The 17,614-nt window shown below is 32.4% G+C and overlaps 2 protein-coding genes across 4 annotated transcripts; one reads left to right on the plus strand and one right to left on the minus strand.

The window, feature by feature from the left end:
- Positions 1 to 275: 275 nt before the first annotated feature.
- On the minus strand, positions 276 to 3,346 carry LOC107481309 (serine/arginine-rich splicing factor RSZ21). Of its 3 annotated transcripts, none has more exons than XM_016101574.3 (6): positions 3,207 to 3,346; positions 3,001 to 3,111; positions 2,546 to 2,634; positions 2,139 to 2,367; positions 1,630 to 1,755; positions 276 to 1,519 (listed from the first exon to the last, which is right to left on the minus strand). In XM_016101574.3, the coding sequence occupies exons 2-6, from the start codon at positions 3,087 to 3,089 to the stop codon at positions 1,513 to 1,515; spliced, it is 540 nt and encodes a 179-aa protein (XP_015957060.1). In that variant the 5' UTR covers positions 3,090 to 3,111; positions 3,207 to 3,346; the 3' UTR covers positions 276 to 1,512. The 3 variants fall into 3 exon arrangements, with proteins under 3 accessions (XP_015957060.1, XP_015957061.1, XP_015957059.1); XM_016101575.3 differs by having other exon boundaries at positions 2,151 to 2,367; positions 3,203 to 3,346; XM_016101573.3 differs by having other exon boundaries at positions 3,203 to 3,346.
- A 7,451-nt stretch (positions 3,347 to 10,797) lies between these two features.
- On the plus strand, positions 10,798 to 16,071 carry LOC107481308 (putative potassium transporter 12). The gene is made up of 9 exons (XM_016101571.3): positions 10,798 to 11,359; positions 12,122 to 12,350; positions 12,450 to 12,698; positions 12,983 to 13,033; positions 13,207 to 13,467; positions 13,717 to 13,769; positions 13,959 to 14,073; positions 14,205 to 14,459; positions 14,698 to 16,071. The coding sequence occupies exons 1-9, from the start codon at positions 11,078 to 11,080 to the stop codon at positions 15,765 to 15,767; spliced, it is 2,565 nt and encodes an 854-aa protein (XP_015957057.1). The 5' UTR covers positions 10,798 to 11,077; the 3' UTR covers positions 15,768 to 16,071.
- The last annotated feature ends 1,543 nt before the right edge of the window (positions 16,072 to 17,614 follow it).

Here is a 17,614-nt window from a genome sequence, read left to right on the forward strand (position 1 = left end):
TATTTAAGGCCAATATAGACGTTTGAATCAATAAAACAAAACGAAAATAAACTTGAAAAACTATGACATGAACAAATCTCTGTAACACTCGTTCGTGTTGGTATATAAAGTAAGAAATAGTATTTACTCTTTAGTTACTATTCTCCAATTAAAATACACCTAGTGACGTTACCGCTCTAACTTGGAAAAAAAAAAAGGGATAAAAAATAGCAAGTATCCTTCAATTTTTATGATATAGGCTTTAAATTCGGTTTGCTTGAAAAAACTAAGACAGGTCAGAGAAAGAATTCTAATTGTTAGTATTAGTATTTAATTGCTAGTATGTATCAACAGAACAGCAGAAAATTATCCTTAAATTACAGCAAAGTAATATGGCAAAACAACTAAACTTCACAAGTTCACAATAGTCAAATAGGCAAGCCAACAGACAATAAATTCCTCAAGATCAACCATCCAATGCAATCAATGCTGTCAATCTAAGCGGAGTTCTTCATACACTTGATCAAGTGCTGAAGACTAAAAGAAAACCCCAGATAGCAGATAGGAGACAATTAGGCACGAGGATCCCGGGAGCCGACGATGACACACAAATTCAGATGCAAGTAAAAAATCATCAACCGAGAAGGAATGACACAGTCAGAAAGTGGACAATCAAAGACACGTGGCGCTTGGCGCATGCTGGCTTGCTAGGGATAGAGCACCCAAAATAGTCTTGCACACAACCAAGATGCTGACCATTGCAATCCCAATCGTGTAGTATGCAGACCACAAACCACTAAAAGAAACAGTCATAGAGCAGACAATGAGAAGCAGCCCATCAATTTAACACATGATGGTGAGCAGTAGACACTAGATGTATAGCTAGTCACTAAATAGGAACCGATTTGAGTCAATTTCATGATGATGCAGGATGGAAATAACTAAATTCTATCCACAATCACCAAAGAGTTCACCAATTCAAAGGAGGATGCATCTGCAGCATTCCTGTCCTGAACAGAACTAAAAGGTCCTATGTAACCAACTTGTTGCACTTTTAGTCAGCTTATATACCGAAGCAACAACATGAGACGATTGTGAAGCAGAGAAGCAGACAAGAAGATGGAGTAAGTGGCGAAATGATGCTGTTATGGCCGATAATCAACCTCAAAACAAAGAAACACAAGACATTTAGGTAACTTTTATGAAATATTAAATATTAACATAGTCACTTAGTAAGACTACCAGCGAACAATTAACATGCAATATAAAGTAAGGAAGACTGAAGTGACCTTCAAGGTTCAATGATCCAAGTGTGACAGCCCATGCAAAAAAGTGTCCCCAGGGCACCCTTTTGTGGCAACAACACTATGCAAAAGCCATAAAAATCCAAGAGTTTATCAATACCCATTACCATTGTCATGACATCAACATAACTAACATGTTGGCAGTGTGCTCAGTCAATCCTAGGGGAACTACATTATAGCACAGCGTTCCATAATGATCATTCAGCACTTGATCCATTCACATCCGATCTCAATCTCTGAAAGCAAGATATCAGAAGAATCTAAATTAACAAGGGTAATAAGATCTCATGTCTATTTTTTAACTTCCGTCATTCATGGCAACTTAATTAAACATAGTAAAGCATACCCATTGGCATAAGGTGAATCACGGCGAGCATGTCGGTATGGAGGGGACCTGCTGTAGCTGCGACCCCGATAAGGAGGTGATATGCTACGTCTCTTTGGAGATCTTCTCCCACGAGGACTAACACTCCTAATAAAATGAAGCAAATTCATTGGATTAATATCAAGTTCTGGCTTTCATGAATCATCCAAATGCAACAAAACAATGAGAAGAAAAGAATATATCAGAAGCAGCTTCCATAACCAGAGATGTCAAATTTCATAATAACAAAGTCAAGACTATAGACAAAACATGCTATAGGATGGTTCAAAGACAAGGCTGGTTAGTCAATTTACAAAGTTCATTTTACCATATCATGTTGCTTTCTAATACAGCAAACAATAGTTCACTATTGTGCAATCAAAGCAAATAAATTATAAAGAAAATGCAAGCTAAAAGGCATAGAAATTTGAAAATTTATTTGAAATGCATAGCATTCTAGTTCATATTTGGCATGTCAGTCAACAACACACCTGCGGCCATACCCATAACTTGGACTTCTGCGACGCCTATAATAAGGACTTGGACTTCGCCTCCTTCCACTACCCAGGCCACGTGAACCAACGCGCAAGCGACACTCCCTTGCAAAATGTCCAGGTTCACCACATTCATAACATTTCAGGTCATCACTTCCACGCCCACGCCCACCACGGCCTCCTCCCTTAGAATTATGAGAAAGCTCTACGCGCCACCCATTTTTCCCTACGTGAGATAAAAAAAAATAGCATTAATCAAACTTCTAATGAAGCAAAGCAAAAGATTTGGCTTCTCTAAAAATTTGGCACTTTAACCGGTGAAGTGTATCATCTTAACTATTTATGAGAAAACACAGTTTAGGAACCAATAATGACAAATTGAATTAACATGGAAATAAACTGACCATCCAAGGCATGAATTGCGTCAAGTGCATCCCTCCTATCATCAAACTCGATGAATGCATATCCGGGCGGTCTACGAGCAACCCAGACACTGCATCGTATTTAACATATTTATTGCCAATAGAAATGTAAAAGAAACCATGAATATATAATAAGACTCGTGAACCATTGACAAAAAAACGCAGGTTTAGAAGCATTACTAGCACAAACAAATAACAAACACAGATATAAACTATTATCTGGAAATAGACAAAAACTGACGAGCTCAGCTGCCAAAAATTGTTTATAGAAATTTTCCAACATATATACTCGTTTTATGAACAAATTAACCACTTAATTTATGTCAGAAACTGGTAATTTGGTTACTACTCCTTTTACACGAGTTTGAATTTGGTAACCAACATAAGTGATTTTCATTGGAAAAAAACAAAAGGAAATAACTTTGAAGAGAATCTACCTCCGAAGAACACCAAATAAACGAAATTCATCTTCGAGATCCCTCTCAGACACACGAGGGTCCAGATTCCCAATATAGACCCGAGCCATCGTCAATAAAATCAGAACCACCCTACAGGACCGAAAAAAAGCTTAGATGGAGGAACAGATAGTTCGAGAAGTGAACGTGAAAATCAATTATCCTTAGAGAGAGAGAAGAATACCGACGATGAAATCAAAGCTTAGCTGAAAGTGTAACGAATCTTCTGGATGATCGGAAAGGGAAATCGTAGAGCTCTAAAACCCTAAAACCTTCTTATTTTGCGTATTTTTTGCACCTTTACGCTGTCGTTTCGGGCTCATTTTAACTTTTTGGTCAAAGTTTCGGGCAAATATAGGCCTACAATTTGGGCTCATCGTATCCCAAAACGGGAGAAAAGATAATTAGATTTTGTAAACCGAAAAAAAAATGATGATTAGATTTTATGGATACCTCAAAAACCTGTCCCCCAAACAAATATATATACCTAAAAAAAATGATTTTTTTTTTACCAAGAAAATTCGAATCCGTAACCTTTTAAGTGAGTATGGAGAAAATATGTTGTTTGAGTTATACCTCGTTGGCAAAAAAAAAAAGATGATTTTATATCTTACAAATTTTTTTATATATATAATTTTTATCTCATTTAAGTCTTATATATATAAGATCAATTAAAAAATTCGAAAATTTTTATTTACATTTCACTATGATTTTATTTATGTTTTGCTAATAAGAACTAAATATATATCTATTTAATTTTAATTTAGTATTAATTTTATATTTTTTATTTTCTACGGTATTCATAACTCGACAAGTTAAGGATTAATTTATCGTAAATCTTATCTTTATTTAATAATTTTGTCGTTAGTCAATAAATTGTTATATACACAATCCTAAATTTAAACTTTCAACTTTTGTTTAAACAGACGAGTCAACTGATTTCAACATAAAACCACCACACTAGCTTGCATTGCTTCTTGATTTTCTCATGATTGTCTCTTTATCTCTTCTTCTTCTATCATCTGATTACACTTTAGTTCTCTCATTTGTTAGTGTTCTGCTTCTTTTTTTGGCGATGATCTCTCCTTTAGTCCAAGTATATTGCTAATTCAAATGGTCAATTTCACCGACGATCAAGGTTTCATATTTTTATGTCATTAACAACCTCTTCCAATACATCTGTACTAATAATCTCCTCGTTGTAAACTTTTCACACAATTTCAAAAAGTTTATTTCTCTAACACTCGACTCAGTTCTTTTCAACTTCTATTCTTTCCACAATCGTTGCATGCAGATTTTTCCTACACCTCTAACATGATGAAATTTCTAGTTGACATTTAAAACTAAAACAACTATCTACAACACCATGTAGTATATTATATATTTATTATATCTTTGTCTCGTGTTGATAAATCTTCACAAACTTGATCGACCATAAACAATTCATTGACCATTTGTAGTTTCATAAAAATAATTTTCAATTAAGAATAAATCTCAAAAAATACATTTTAATTATTTTGACGCAGAAATAATTTTTTTTTTGAATTTTTGTTAATAATAAAAATACACTAAAATGATTTTTGAACTTCTTTTACTCTTTGCTTGTGATTGAATTTGAAATTTAGTCACGATGCAATCAAGAATAAAGTAAGGTCCAACCTGTTCAAGTAAGGTACACTTAATTATATAGTGAAAAAGGTGAGAGTTGAACCCATAATTTTTTTTATGTAATAACTTGCAATAAATAAGTAACAACTAAACTAATTAGTTAATTTAGTAATTTAGAGCATTTGTATATTTATAATAATATGTATGTTTGTAATTTTATGTTAGATTTTTTTAAAATTTTATTATTTTAAATTTTAATTTGAATTTAATTTTTAATTTTTTATTTTATTAATATATATATGAAATTTGGAATGATTGAATTTTATATTTGTTTTAAAAAAATTTGATATTTCTGCGGGTAAGGTAGGATAGAGTTTAAAACTTTAAGGTACGGGTAGGGTTAGGGTTGAAAGATTCTCAACGCGCAGGTATGATAGGGTAGAGTTTTAATGAAATCTTTTACCGGCGGGTAGGGTCTTACCCTACCCATTGTTAGCCATACTCTTTACTTTTGAATAGCTGTAACTTTTGTGAAATAGGCAATGTAGAAAACACTTTTATTTTGTCTCATATCGAAAGAAAATAAAAGAAGAACAGAGAAGAGAAAATTACACTATCCTGATTCAGTCACCATGTGCAATGTAACTTACATTCAGTCTTTTCCACAATAATGGTGGAATTTTCACTATCATTCACAATGATTACAAATACCAATTTTTTTAGAATTCAACCCAATCTTATCTAAGACAAACTAAGCTTCTACCCAAGTTAGATTTGGCTAGGTTCACTTCCTAAACTTGCAACTACTAAGTGCTCACCCAACATAGCAAGGGAATCATTATGTGTACAAAATAGAAAAATATACAAAAGAATTTTGACATAATTTTCTAGTTTTTTTTCTTAATAACTCTCTTTGTCTTTTTTCTTAATGTCTTTTACTAATATCTCACTTAATGAATTTTTCATTGAAAAGAAAAAAAATGAACTCTGAATAGAAAATTTAATATAAACTCATGAAGAAGAAAAAGAGTTGGTTTGAAATTAAAGCTATGAAGATTCAAACTTGTGTGTCCACTTCTTATTTCAACTTTTGGCCGTTTTCTCTTTAATAGAGGAGTAAAGCTTACAAAACTTAAACTTGACTTGAATAGATTTGTCTTCTTCTTCCCTAAATAATACAGCAGCAGCAGCAGTGTAGAAAAAAGATAGGACAACAACAATGATTAAAGTTAACATGTATTCTTACGTAACTACTTCTCTTTCTTTTTCAATTTTCTTTAAGAATTTAAGTCATTTATCAATACTTTGATTCGAAATTTTATTCTTAATCCTTGATTTGTAACAGAGTTTTATAACTTCTATTTTTTTTAAGTTTCTCTTTTGGTACATATAGGAAAAAAGCATATTCAATAAGCAATAATGAAGTATAAAAATGAAAAAGATTTTTTAATTCACCTTTGATCTTTGCTTTTGTGCCCTATCTTATGATTTTCTTTGTTTTCTCCTTTTGTTTCTTAATTTTAATAATCACATTTTTCTCTTTAATTTGAACCATAATCAGAACTTTCTTTTGGAATTATTTCACGTGAGTTAAAAAAGAGAGAAAATAAATTCGATTACTTTACTTTTGTTTGGAAAAGATGTGTTTGCTTCTTTTTATTTAGGTTAGTGATCAGCAACTATTCTTTAAGCCATTAGGTTTCGTTTGGTTACTGTCTTCAAAATATATAGACACAGACACAACTATACCAAAAGACACAGATATAGATAGACATAAATTTTTTAACGTGTTTGGCAACAGTGTATAAGACACAACAATTTAATTCAAATGTCCATTTTATCCTTATTAGTTCTCTACCATCATCTTCCACCAACATTAAAGTTGCTGCCACCATAACTTTCTACTACCACCACTATCACCTGCAATTTTTTAACTTCATCTCAAAATACTATCTTCAACTTTTATTTATTCATCAGCAATTTAATTTTCTCATTTAAAAAAAATGAAACAGGTTGAAATAAATAAATAAATAACAAAAATAAGAAGACAGATCTCAAGAATGATGGACAACTATTTTGGGTGTTTTTAGTTTTTTTCGCCTTTCTTAATAAAATTGATTCAAGTAATAGTGGAGACGAATAGATCTGAGCAACACCTAATGAATGTAGAGGAATAAATCTGACCGAAAATGATGACTCATGGTAGTGATAGGCGCGACTGTGTGAAGAGAGAAAGAGAGAAGAGGAGGAAGAAGAAAGAAGGGGCGTCAATGGTGGCGGTCCGTGACAACGGTATGGAGGGGCACAACAATGGAAAGAGAAGCAGAGTGATGGGCGTGGTGATGCAAAGAGAGAAAGAGAGAAGGAGATGAGAAAGAGAGGAGAGGCAATGGCTATGGCGGTGGTGTAGAAGAGGGACACAGCCATGGAAGAGGGAGGATGGAGGAAGAAACGTGGAGGTTGAAAGGATTTTGGGGTTAGAAACACAGAATAAAGAAGATAATAAGAGAGAAAAGGGAAAATTAGGGTTAGATTAATTAGGGACATAGTTGAAATTTAAAAAAAAACGTAGGGATAAAAATGTAAAATTTTGTGTCTTATAAACTGTGTCTCAATGTCTCAGCTAAATGGAGAGACACTAAAAACATGTATTATGTGTATACTTGTGTACCACCGTATCCATTATAAATTTGTGTTTCAACAAACAAACGGTAGACATGTGCCACCGTGTCCATGTCTTTAGTGTCTAGAAACACCAACCAAACGCACGCTTAGTGATCATGGAACTAGAGCATCATTGGACATTGTCTGTTACTCTTTCTTTTAGATTTTGTCTGCACACTAACCAAACAAAATTATTTTTACTGCTTTGAGTTTTTTGGTCTATTATTATAATGTATGATCATCATTAAATAATTGTTTTATTTTTCTTAGAACTCAACACTTTTTTGTGAATGTGCATTTTTTCATGTTTTTAAATAATTTAATGACAATTTTATTGATAATAAAATTTGAGCACATTTTTATCAGCAACAAAATAATTTAAGTATAGTTTTTAGAAATTTATCCTTCAATTAAATAAAGACAACAAAAATTACCAATTTAATCTTTAGTCTTTTCTAAATTTTTTAATTTGTCTCACTAATAAAATCTTTTTAATTACCTCGGTTGGATTAATGATAATCATGTTTAACTTCATGACTAAAAATATAATCACTTTTCAGACTATAAAATCTATCAATTTTTTATTGGTAGGTCAACTCTTAGCTACTATGATTATGGTTGACTTAGCTACCATAATCATGACTTTATATTAAAAGTTTAATTTTAATGCATTGACAATATAAAGAATTTTACACAGTCATGTAATTATATCTGTTTTTTTATGACTATTCACATTATCAAAGTAAAAAGTAGTTATTTTTACTAATATAGCATTACGTAATTGAATATAGGTGTAAAACTACTTTATATTGACAATGTATCAAAACTAAATTCTTATACCTGAAAAATAAGAAAGATCGTAACTCAGGAATGACAAAATTTTTTGAAATGTGGGGATTCCCGTGAGGACTGCCCCAAATGGGGACGCAAAGATGGAAAAAATTTTCCGCAGGAATGGGGATGGGGTAAAATTCCCCCGAAGCAAGTACGGAAATCCCGCCCCAAAAAAACCTAATCCTAATTTAAAAAATTCTTTCCTTCTTTCCGTAACACTAACACGGTGTCGTCTCACATTTTCATTCTCTTTTCTCCATGGTTATAGTATGTTATTTTATATTTTTGGACTTGTAATATTAAACAATACTCTATTTGTATGTTATAATAATATTTTGTGATTTTTTTTATTTTTACTAGAATTTTCATATAAATTATTAATATAAAGAGATGGGAAATGAGGTCCTCGCAGTCACGGAAAATAGGACCCCATGGGTAGGGTGGCAAAACAGGTTAAATTTATCGGGTCGACCCACCGAACCCGCTAAAAAATCAGGTTAGGCTAGGATTTGGAATCTGCCAAATAAAAAAAATCTGTCAAACCCGTACTGCTAAATTTGCGAGCTTTGACGGGGCGAGGCGGGCTGGTCTGGCGAGCCAAAGATTTTTATTTTTCTTTTTTTATTAAATAAAAGAGTGATTAGTGTTACAAAATTAATAATTATATAATTTTTAAACACTTTTTTTTCATTTTTTGTTTTTGTGCTTCTTTTTGTTATTAACTTTATTTATTTTATTTTACAATTTCGTATATATGTTCAAATTATGTGACTTATTTTTTAAAATAAAGATAGTTCTATTGACAAATATTATTTTGAACAATTTTATTGAAGTTAAAAATTAAAAAGGATAGTAAAAAAACTTATATTATAATATTATAGTTTGACTATTTTTTCTTTGTATTTGATTTTTTAATTTACTATTTTTATTAATTTTAACAAAATTTTATTATTAAAAAAAAAAGTCAAGTGGACTAATCCATCGACCCGCCAATCCCTTATAAAAAGGAATGAGCTAACATTTTGAACCCATCTTAACTCGTCTTGCCTTATTTTATGGTGCATGCATAGGCGGGGCAGAATGGATTAGAATGAGGTCGACCCGTTTTGCTATCCCTACCTGTAGAGAATAGAGATGGAATAATATTAAAGATCAAGACAAGATCAGGGAGTTTGTGAACGGAAATGGGATCCCTACCCTGTCCGGTCATAGTTATCAAAACCGGACCTGAATCCGTGCCGGTCCACCATGCACCTGCGCGCCACTGAACCACTGTAAGAGCTCCCCGTCCACAACAATTCCAAAAATGCAGCTAGGGAGATTCAAACACGAATTGGCAAGAATACGGCGTCTCTCCCTTGCCAGTGTGTCATCTTGCTTCTTCATAATATATGTGACAAAAATTAAATATATAATAAATCATGAATGATTTTTTATTTCTTTTTTTATTCTTTTAAACATGGATTGACATGGATACCAAATAAGTAACAATACCTGATATACAAACATATTGATATATTAATATTGGTTATATTATTTTTTATTTTCTCTCGTTTATTTAAATTAAGAAAGTATTTTATACTAATGACTAATTTATTATTTGTTTTTGCATCATAAATTATATCTAAGAATTGATATTTGATTAATCATTAATATATTTTTTGAAAACATGCATTTAATTTTTTATTTTTATAATTTTATAAATTTTATTTAATTATGATCGAGTCAACCGAATAAATCAGTAACTTATTGATTGAATCAGTGACCCAATCACATAACCGACCGAGTCAATTACTGGTTCGGTTCTAATAACTATATGTCCTATTGCTATTCCTACCGTAACTTATGTAAGTAAAATAAAATTAAAAAAATATATATAAAAGCTAATTTGTAAGTTCAGAAACATATAAAACTAAGGTATGAATTAGTTATAATCTTTGCATTGGCGTACGCATTATATTAACAATTGATCAAGATTATCCCGTTAAACTTAAATTAATAGAATACCAGGAAAATGAAATTGTTGTGGGGACACTTCACGGTAGTGTCGCTGTTGTTTTGGTACATGTTCCATCTTCTTCATAATTATGCTAGCTCAATGGTCAAGCGTTCAAACAAGAAGACAAATTTGTAAGCACCATTGCATATTAACCGTATTTGATTTTCACAAATATCTGAGTTTGATTTTCATTATAAACCGAGAACTTTTTATAGATAATTTATAGCTATAAGCTATAGATAAATACAAATACCAAATTAAGCTTCTGTAGAGTTTTAAAATATATTAATTTTGGCAAGATGCCTAATTGAATTTATTTAATTTTTTTAGTTGTATTATTGGGTTGCTTTTTATTTTTAACGTCTTAATTAATATGATAATAGGTAGTACCTGTTTAGTTGCTTTCTTTTAATAATAATATACAAAAAAGCAATCATAATTTATTCCATAAGTTTGTGTTCATCAATAATAACGACAAAGATGACACTCTCTCTTGCAGACTTTGTCATGTGAAGTTGTTAACTCAATATACTAATTTTGGTGAAAACAATTAATCAATTAAGTAATCAACAATATCCATGCCTAATTAATTTACAAGAGGGGAAATTAAGTTGACATCAAACTAAATATTAAAGAAAAGAAAATAAAAATTTATATGCACCCAAAAATGAATTATCCTGATCCATTGATTGATGACTTGTAAATTGTAATGTGTCACTTTGGGGGCCAAACTGGCTCTTCTGATGTTTCAACTGTAACAGCAGTTAGGGTCTGCAGTGTACTTCACAGACACAGTCCTATATGATTCAACACTACCCAGGAAAAAAAATGAACTTTTTCCTGAAAAATCATGAAAATCTGCTGATAAAGTTTCACACTTTCAGAAGCTGATCCAATTTGGTATCTGGGTTTTTAAGTTCTTTCTCTGTTATTGGTTTGTGTGGTGCTTGAAGAATGAAGGTGGATAGGATTGAGGAGAGTAGTGGGAGTGTGAGGTTGTTGGCAAGAAAAGGGAGCAACAGCAGTGGTGGGAGCAGTGAATCTTCAAGGTGGGTTGATGGCAGTGAAGTGGTGGATTGGGATGAGGTTCCTCCATGGTCAAGGCTCCATGATAGTGATGGTAGAGAAGGGTATGGAACAACAATTAGGAGGAGGCTTGTTAAGAAGCCCAAAAGGGTTGATTCATTTGATGTTGAAGCCATGGAAATTGGTGGAGCTCATGGTCACCACACTAAGGTATATTATTATTATTTTACAATTGTTGTCAGTGCTATAATTTTCAGTTTTCATTTCTTCTTACAAGCTCTTGGAAACAAGAACTACTTAGTGCTATAATCATATTAGTGCTTTAGATCTAATTAAATTTTATTAATTGTACATATTGAAATCCACTTGTTCCAGATTAGTTTTTTTGTTGAGCTTGTTCTCTAGGTATTTCACTGTAATTTATGCCTGTAGTTTGTGAAGGAAAAAGGCACCAATTAGATTATTTTAAGGTTCTTTGCACATTGAAAGAGGTTATGATAGAATTTAGGTCCTCTAAAGTACGAGGATTTTTTACTATTAGATCAATAAAATTAAAAATGGAACTCAAATTCATTTTATTGATCCAACTGGAATAATCTTCCACTTTACCTGCCAAAGTGAAATCCTTACTTTAGAAGATTCTCACTGGTTATCATTGGCATGGGATTATATGACCCATTAGTATTGTTGTATTGAAAGATAAAAAAAATGCACAAGACCAAGAAGGGTGTTGATGTAGCAGTAAAGCCATGCTAAGGCCTCGGAGAAACATTTTTGGAGAGAACACTAATTTGGGAGAGCAAGTATGACTCTATGCTCAATAGGGGAGGGGGATCCTATTTGGATGTACAATGTTGCATGGTCTTGTATATTTAACGAAATACTTGTAATCATCACACACAAAATGTTTGAAAAGTGTCCTGAAATAGAGCTACCTCACTCTTTATAATCTATTATACTTATGTGAATCAGGATATGACCCTTTGGCCCACCCTTCTATTAGCATTTAAGACTCTTGGTGTTGTATATGGCGATATGGGAACAAGTCCTCTATATGTTTTTTCTGATGTCTTCAGCAAGGTTCCAATTGAATCAGATGTTGATGTCTTGGGGGCTTTATCATTGGTAATGTACACAATAGCTCTTGTTCCACTAGCCAAGTATGTTTTTATAGTGCTCAAAGCAAATGATAATGGAGAAGGTTAGTATTCTCTTTCCCACTCAGAATAATTCACTTCTGTAATCTTTTCATTTCACACTTGTATTTTATTGTAATCTTCTTATGATTGTTAAATTATAGGAGGAACGTTTGCGCTATACTCGCTGATTTGTAGGTATGCAAATGTGAATATGCTACCAAATCGTCAACAAGCTGACGAGCACATATCTAGTTTTAAGCTCAAACTGCCTACTCCAGAGCTAGAAAGGGCTTTGAAAATAAAGGAGACCTTGGAAAGAAGAGCAACTTTGAAAAATATTTTGTTGGTTTTGGTTTTGTTGGGAACTTCCATGATTATTGGAGATGGTATTCTAACCCCAGCAATATCAGGTACATGTAAAATCAAATTTTTGTCATGAAATCCTGTTGCGAATTCTTTGTTTCCATCATATGATGATCAAATGATAACTTGAGGTGTGACTGTAACAACTTATCTTTGAGATGAACTAGTTGAATTTGCAGTTTTCTCCTGCTGTTCCTATTAGTAGTCAACATACCATCACACCTCTTTCTCGGAACATTTACAATTTTTTGTGTCTTATTAAGACTCATGTTGAGAGAAGTTTTGCTTTGTTCTAACTTAAGAATATTCATGGTATGTTTTTCTGTTGCAGTAATGTCTGCCATAAGTGGTCTACAAGGTCAAGTAAAAGGATTTGGTACAGGTGAGTATACTTTCCTCTTCTTTCTAATAGTCTTAATTGGAAGTAGAAAAGCAATAGTAGAAATATAACAATCTATCCTGATAAAACATGTTTTCACTTATGGAACTATGGATGCAGAGATTAGCATTTTGCACAAAAAGGGTCAGATATTTGTTTTCTGTTCTTACTTGCAGGTGCTTTGGTTGGTGTTTCAATTGCAGTCCTAGTAGCTTTGTTCAGCATCCAACGTTTTGGTACCAGTAAAGTGGGTTTCATGTTTGCTCCAGTTCTTGCTTTATGGTTCTTTTCTCTGGGTTCTATTGGACTATATAACATATTTAATTATGATGTCACGGTTCTGAGAGCTATCAATCCAGCTTATGTATATTATTTCTTCAATAAAAATGGCAAAGGTGCATGGTCAGCTCTTGGTGGTTGTGTTTTGTGTATTACAGGTATATATTATTTATATATTATTTATTTATTTATACCTTTTTTTTTCTTTTGTTTGTCTAGTAAGTTTAGTTCTTTAAAGAACATTTTAGTCAATAGCAAGTTTGCATTTCTTTTCATTATTATCGCTTGCCGCGATATGTTGCATTAAACTGAACATGATGGAAAATACCACGAAACTTTTACAGGACTTGGAAGTTAATAATTCATTCATTAAGAACATAATTGATGTATGTTTGTCCTCACCACAGGTGCAGAAGCAATGTTTGCAGACCTGGGTCATTTTTCTGTACCAGCAATACAGGTTTGTGAATCCTTTAATTGTTTGGTTTTGAAAAGTGAAGCATTTAAGTTTGCCTCATCGCATGTTTCATAGTTTGAACATAATTAAAACGAATATGGTTATGATAGAACATTGTGGCGCCACCTGATCTGCGGTGAAACAAGGCTTAGTTTGTTGTTTTGTACTTAACTGAGTCTCATGCTTATACAGATTGCTTTCACTAGTGTGGTATTTCCTTGTCTTCTCCTAGCTTATATGGGCCAAGCTGCTTATTTGATGAAGAATCCCCATTCTTATTCAAGGATATTCTATGATTCTGTTCCAGGTGATATTCAATGAAATGATTACTGCTTCTATGCACACAAAATCACTGTACTTTTTGAGGGGAAAATTGATTTTCATTTTAAGTGTAGTAATCATGTTGTACCTGTTGTTTGTACTTTGTGTGTGCAACAGAAAGTCTCTTCTGGCCAGTGTTTGTTGTAGCCACACTAGCTGCTATGATTGCCAGTCAAGCAATGATATCGGCTACATTTTCGTGTGTAAAGCAATCTATGGCTTTAGGATGCTTCCCCAGGCTCAAGATAATTCATACCTCGAGAAAGTTCATGGGACAAATTTACATCCCTGTAATGAACTGGTTTCTAATGATCATGTGCATAATTGTTGTTTCAATCTTCCAAAGCACTACTGATATTGCAAATGCATATGGTAAAGTGTTCCCTGCTTCTATTCTCTAGGAATCTTCTATGTTTTTCTTTTCTTTTTTTTAGCTTGATCATGGGATTCATAATTTTGTAATATCACTGTTAGCAGCATCTTTTATGCAATGGATAGAATCAAATACTCAACAAATACTAAAACTAACCAAATGATATTTATATAATATGTTATGCTGAAGAAAATTTGTGGTTAATCTGTGCTAATGCATCTCATGTAATTGTTGCAGGCATTGCTGAAGTTGGTGTCATGATGGTTAGCACTGCCTTGGTGACACTTGTAATGCTTCTGATTTGGCAGACTAATCTGTTTTTGGCGCTGTGTTTCCCATTACTATTTGGTTCCGTGGAGCTGATTTACATGTCTGCTGTCCTCTCGAAGCTCTTTGAAGGCGGCTGGCTTCCTCTTGCCTTTGCTACTTTCTTCCTCTCCGTGATGTACACGTGGAACTATGGCAGTGTATTGAAGTACCGGAGCGAAGTCAGAGAGAAAGTCTCATCAGACTTGATGCTTGATCTTGGCTCCAATCTTGGAACACTAAGAGTTCCCGGAATTGGATTGTTATATAATGAGCTTGTCCAAGGCATTCCCTCCATTTTCTTGCAGTTCTTGCTAAGCCTTCCTGCTATTCACTCTACCATAGTTTTTGTCTGCATTAAATATGTTCCAATCCCTGTGGTTCCTCAGGAGGAAAGGTTTCTGTTTCGAAGAGTTTGCCCGAAAGATTACCATATGTTCCGGTGTGTTGCAAGGTATGGTTACAAAGATGTAAGGAAAGAAGATCACCACGCATTCGAGCAACTTCTCATTGAGAGCCTTGAGAAATTCTTGAGAAGGGAAGCTCAAGAAGCTGCCTTGGAATTGGAGGGTGCATTAACCGAAGAAACGGATAATGTCTCAGTGAAATCAATGGATACTGAACATCATCCTGATACAGATGAGCTTCGGATTCCACTTATGCAAGGTCAAAATTTAGAAGGAGAAGGAACTACTTCTACCTCTAAGGAACCTGCATCATTAGCATTGCCATTAGCATTACCTTCCAGTTATATGTCATCTTCGGCCGAAGATCCTGGTCTCGAGTATGAGCTCTCGGCCCTAAGAGAAGCAATGGAATCAGGATGCACCTATTTGCTTGGACATGGAGATGTGAGGGCAAAGAAGAACTCTTTCTTCTTTAAGAAGTTAGTGATAAACTATTTCTATGGATTTCTTAGGAAGAACTGCAGAGGCGGCACGGCAAACATGAAAGTCCCTCACACCAATATCATTCAAGTTGGGATGACATATATGGTCTGAGACTCATGATCCTTGCTGTTTCTTTCTGATAATTGTCAAGTGCAATGTTGTTTGGTATTTTTCCTGTTCTTCTTTTCTTCTCTGTCAATGGTGATTGCTGGTGAAGTTTTCATTCTATGTGTTGCCTTGCAATTTGTGTACACAAGTTAGATTTATGTCTGAAATTGAAATTGTTTCAGAATCTGTAATTTATGAGAGAAGACTCATATTCTTGTTCAAATCTTCTTTAGAGATGCTTGAACTAGTCCATAGCTCCAAAACATGAAATAATAATTATAATGATGATGTGAAAATTTGATGATTCTTTTTCATTTTGGCCAAAATAAGAGCTAACATCAATCAACTATTGATTAAACATCATAATGTATCATTTTTATTAAAAATCAACTTTATTATTTTAAATAAAAATCATATACGGTTATTGAGTATTATATACTGAAGCATTATCTTTAAAACTTTTGTTTTAATAATAGATTAAATTTTGAGGGAAATATTGGAACAAGATAGGGAAACTCCCCGAATAATTTGGTCCCTTTGTCTGCTAATGTTCATGAAGAAAGCGATGTATTTACCCTATGAACTTGGTCTTGGGTCTTGTGCTCCATTTCTCATAATTCATCTGAAGTTGAACCAAGAATTTTTTATGAAAACCACATTCATGTTAGTGTCAGTGTGTATAAATAAGAATAGGGTTGGTGGGGAACAAAAAGGATAAGAAAAAAAAGGGGCACTTGTTATCTGTCTATTCTTAATGTGAAATTTTGTATATTTTCTTTTTCTATAAAATTAAATAGGAAAATAATTGTTTTAGTTGTAGGTGTTTAATAAATTAGTAGTTGATATATATTGTAATTTTGTTTTCTGTGGAGTGAGGCAACTTTTTTAGTGTTTGACTGTTTGTATGCTATTTAATTTGTTGGGCAAAAAATTACATGTATCAAGGATCGGAGGTATTGTTTTTTTCAATCCGCAATATAAAGTGTTTATTATTAAAAAATAACTAACTATCGGTGTAATCAAAATTCAGATTATTGTTCAAAAAATAAACCGTGAAATTGTCTTATAGTTACTTATGCTCAAGTAATTTTTTTTTAAAAAGGAAAAATAAATACAATAATTATATTTAATAATAAAAAGTTATTACTTAATAGATCAATGGTGCAGTAGAATGGAAGCAGCCTATAGAAATTAATTATATTAATATAGGTCGGCAGAATAGCAACACAAGGAAACATGAAAGATCTTGTGTTACATTGAACGCTGACCACACAACATAATAACATATGCAATTATGCATACAGATATACTAAATACTGTTTGATTTGATCTAGCCTAACATTTGATCCAGCTTCAACACATTTTTAGATTTTGTTTAGTCTTAATAATTGATTGGTGTACGTGACAAGTTATTTTAAAAAATAATTAATTATATTAAATCATAATTAATTAATAGATGTATATCTTAGTGAAGTTATCTATTTTGTGTTTTTAGCTAGGTACATATTAAAATTATAAATAAAACTTTTTTATTAATTAATTTTTTTATAAAATTTTACTAATAATAAATTTATCATATATTCTAAAAATACATATTAATTAGACTCTACAAAAATATAGACATCAAATGGAATAATAATCGTAGACATTAAATTAACACTGTCTTTTATACTATGGTTTAACAAGAATATCACCATATAAAAATTATTTTACCTCTTCCTTAGTATTCTATTATTTATTATCTATCTATCATATATTATTCAAATCAATTTTTTTAAGTAATAATATAATTCACGTGACATGTTTTTAAAAATATTTGTTGTTTTATATAAATGTATTAATTAATTAAT

This window comes from Arachis duranensis, chromosome 3 (genome assembly GCF_000817695.3).
Source record: "Arachis duranensis cultivar V14167 chromosome 3, aradu.V14167.gnm2.J7QH, whole genome shotgun sequence".
NCBI lineage: Eukaryota > Viridiplantae > Streptophyta > Magnoliopsida > Fabales > Fabaceae > Arachis > Arachis duranensis.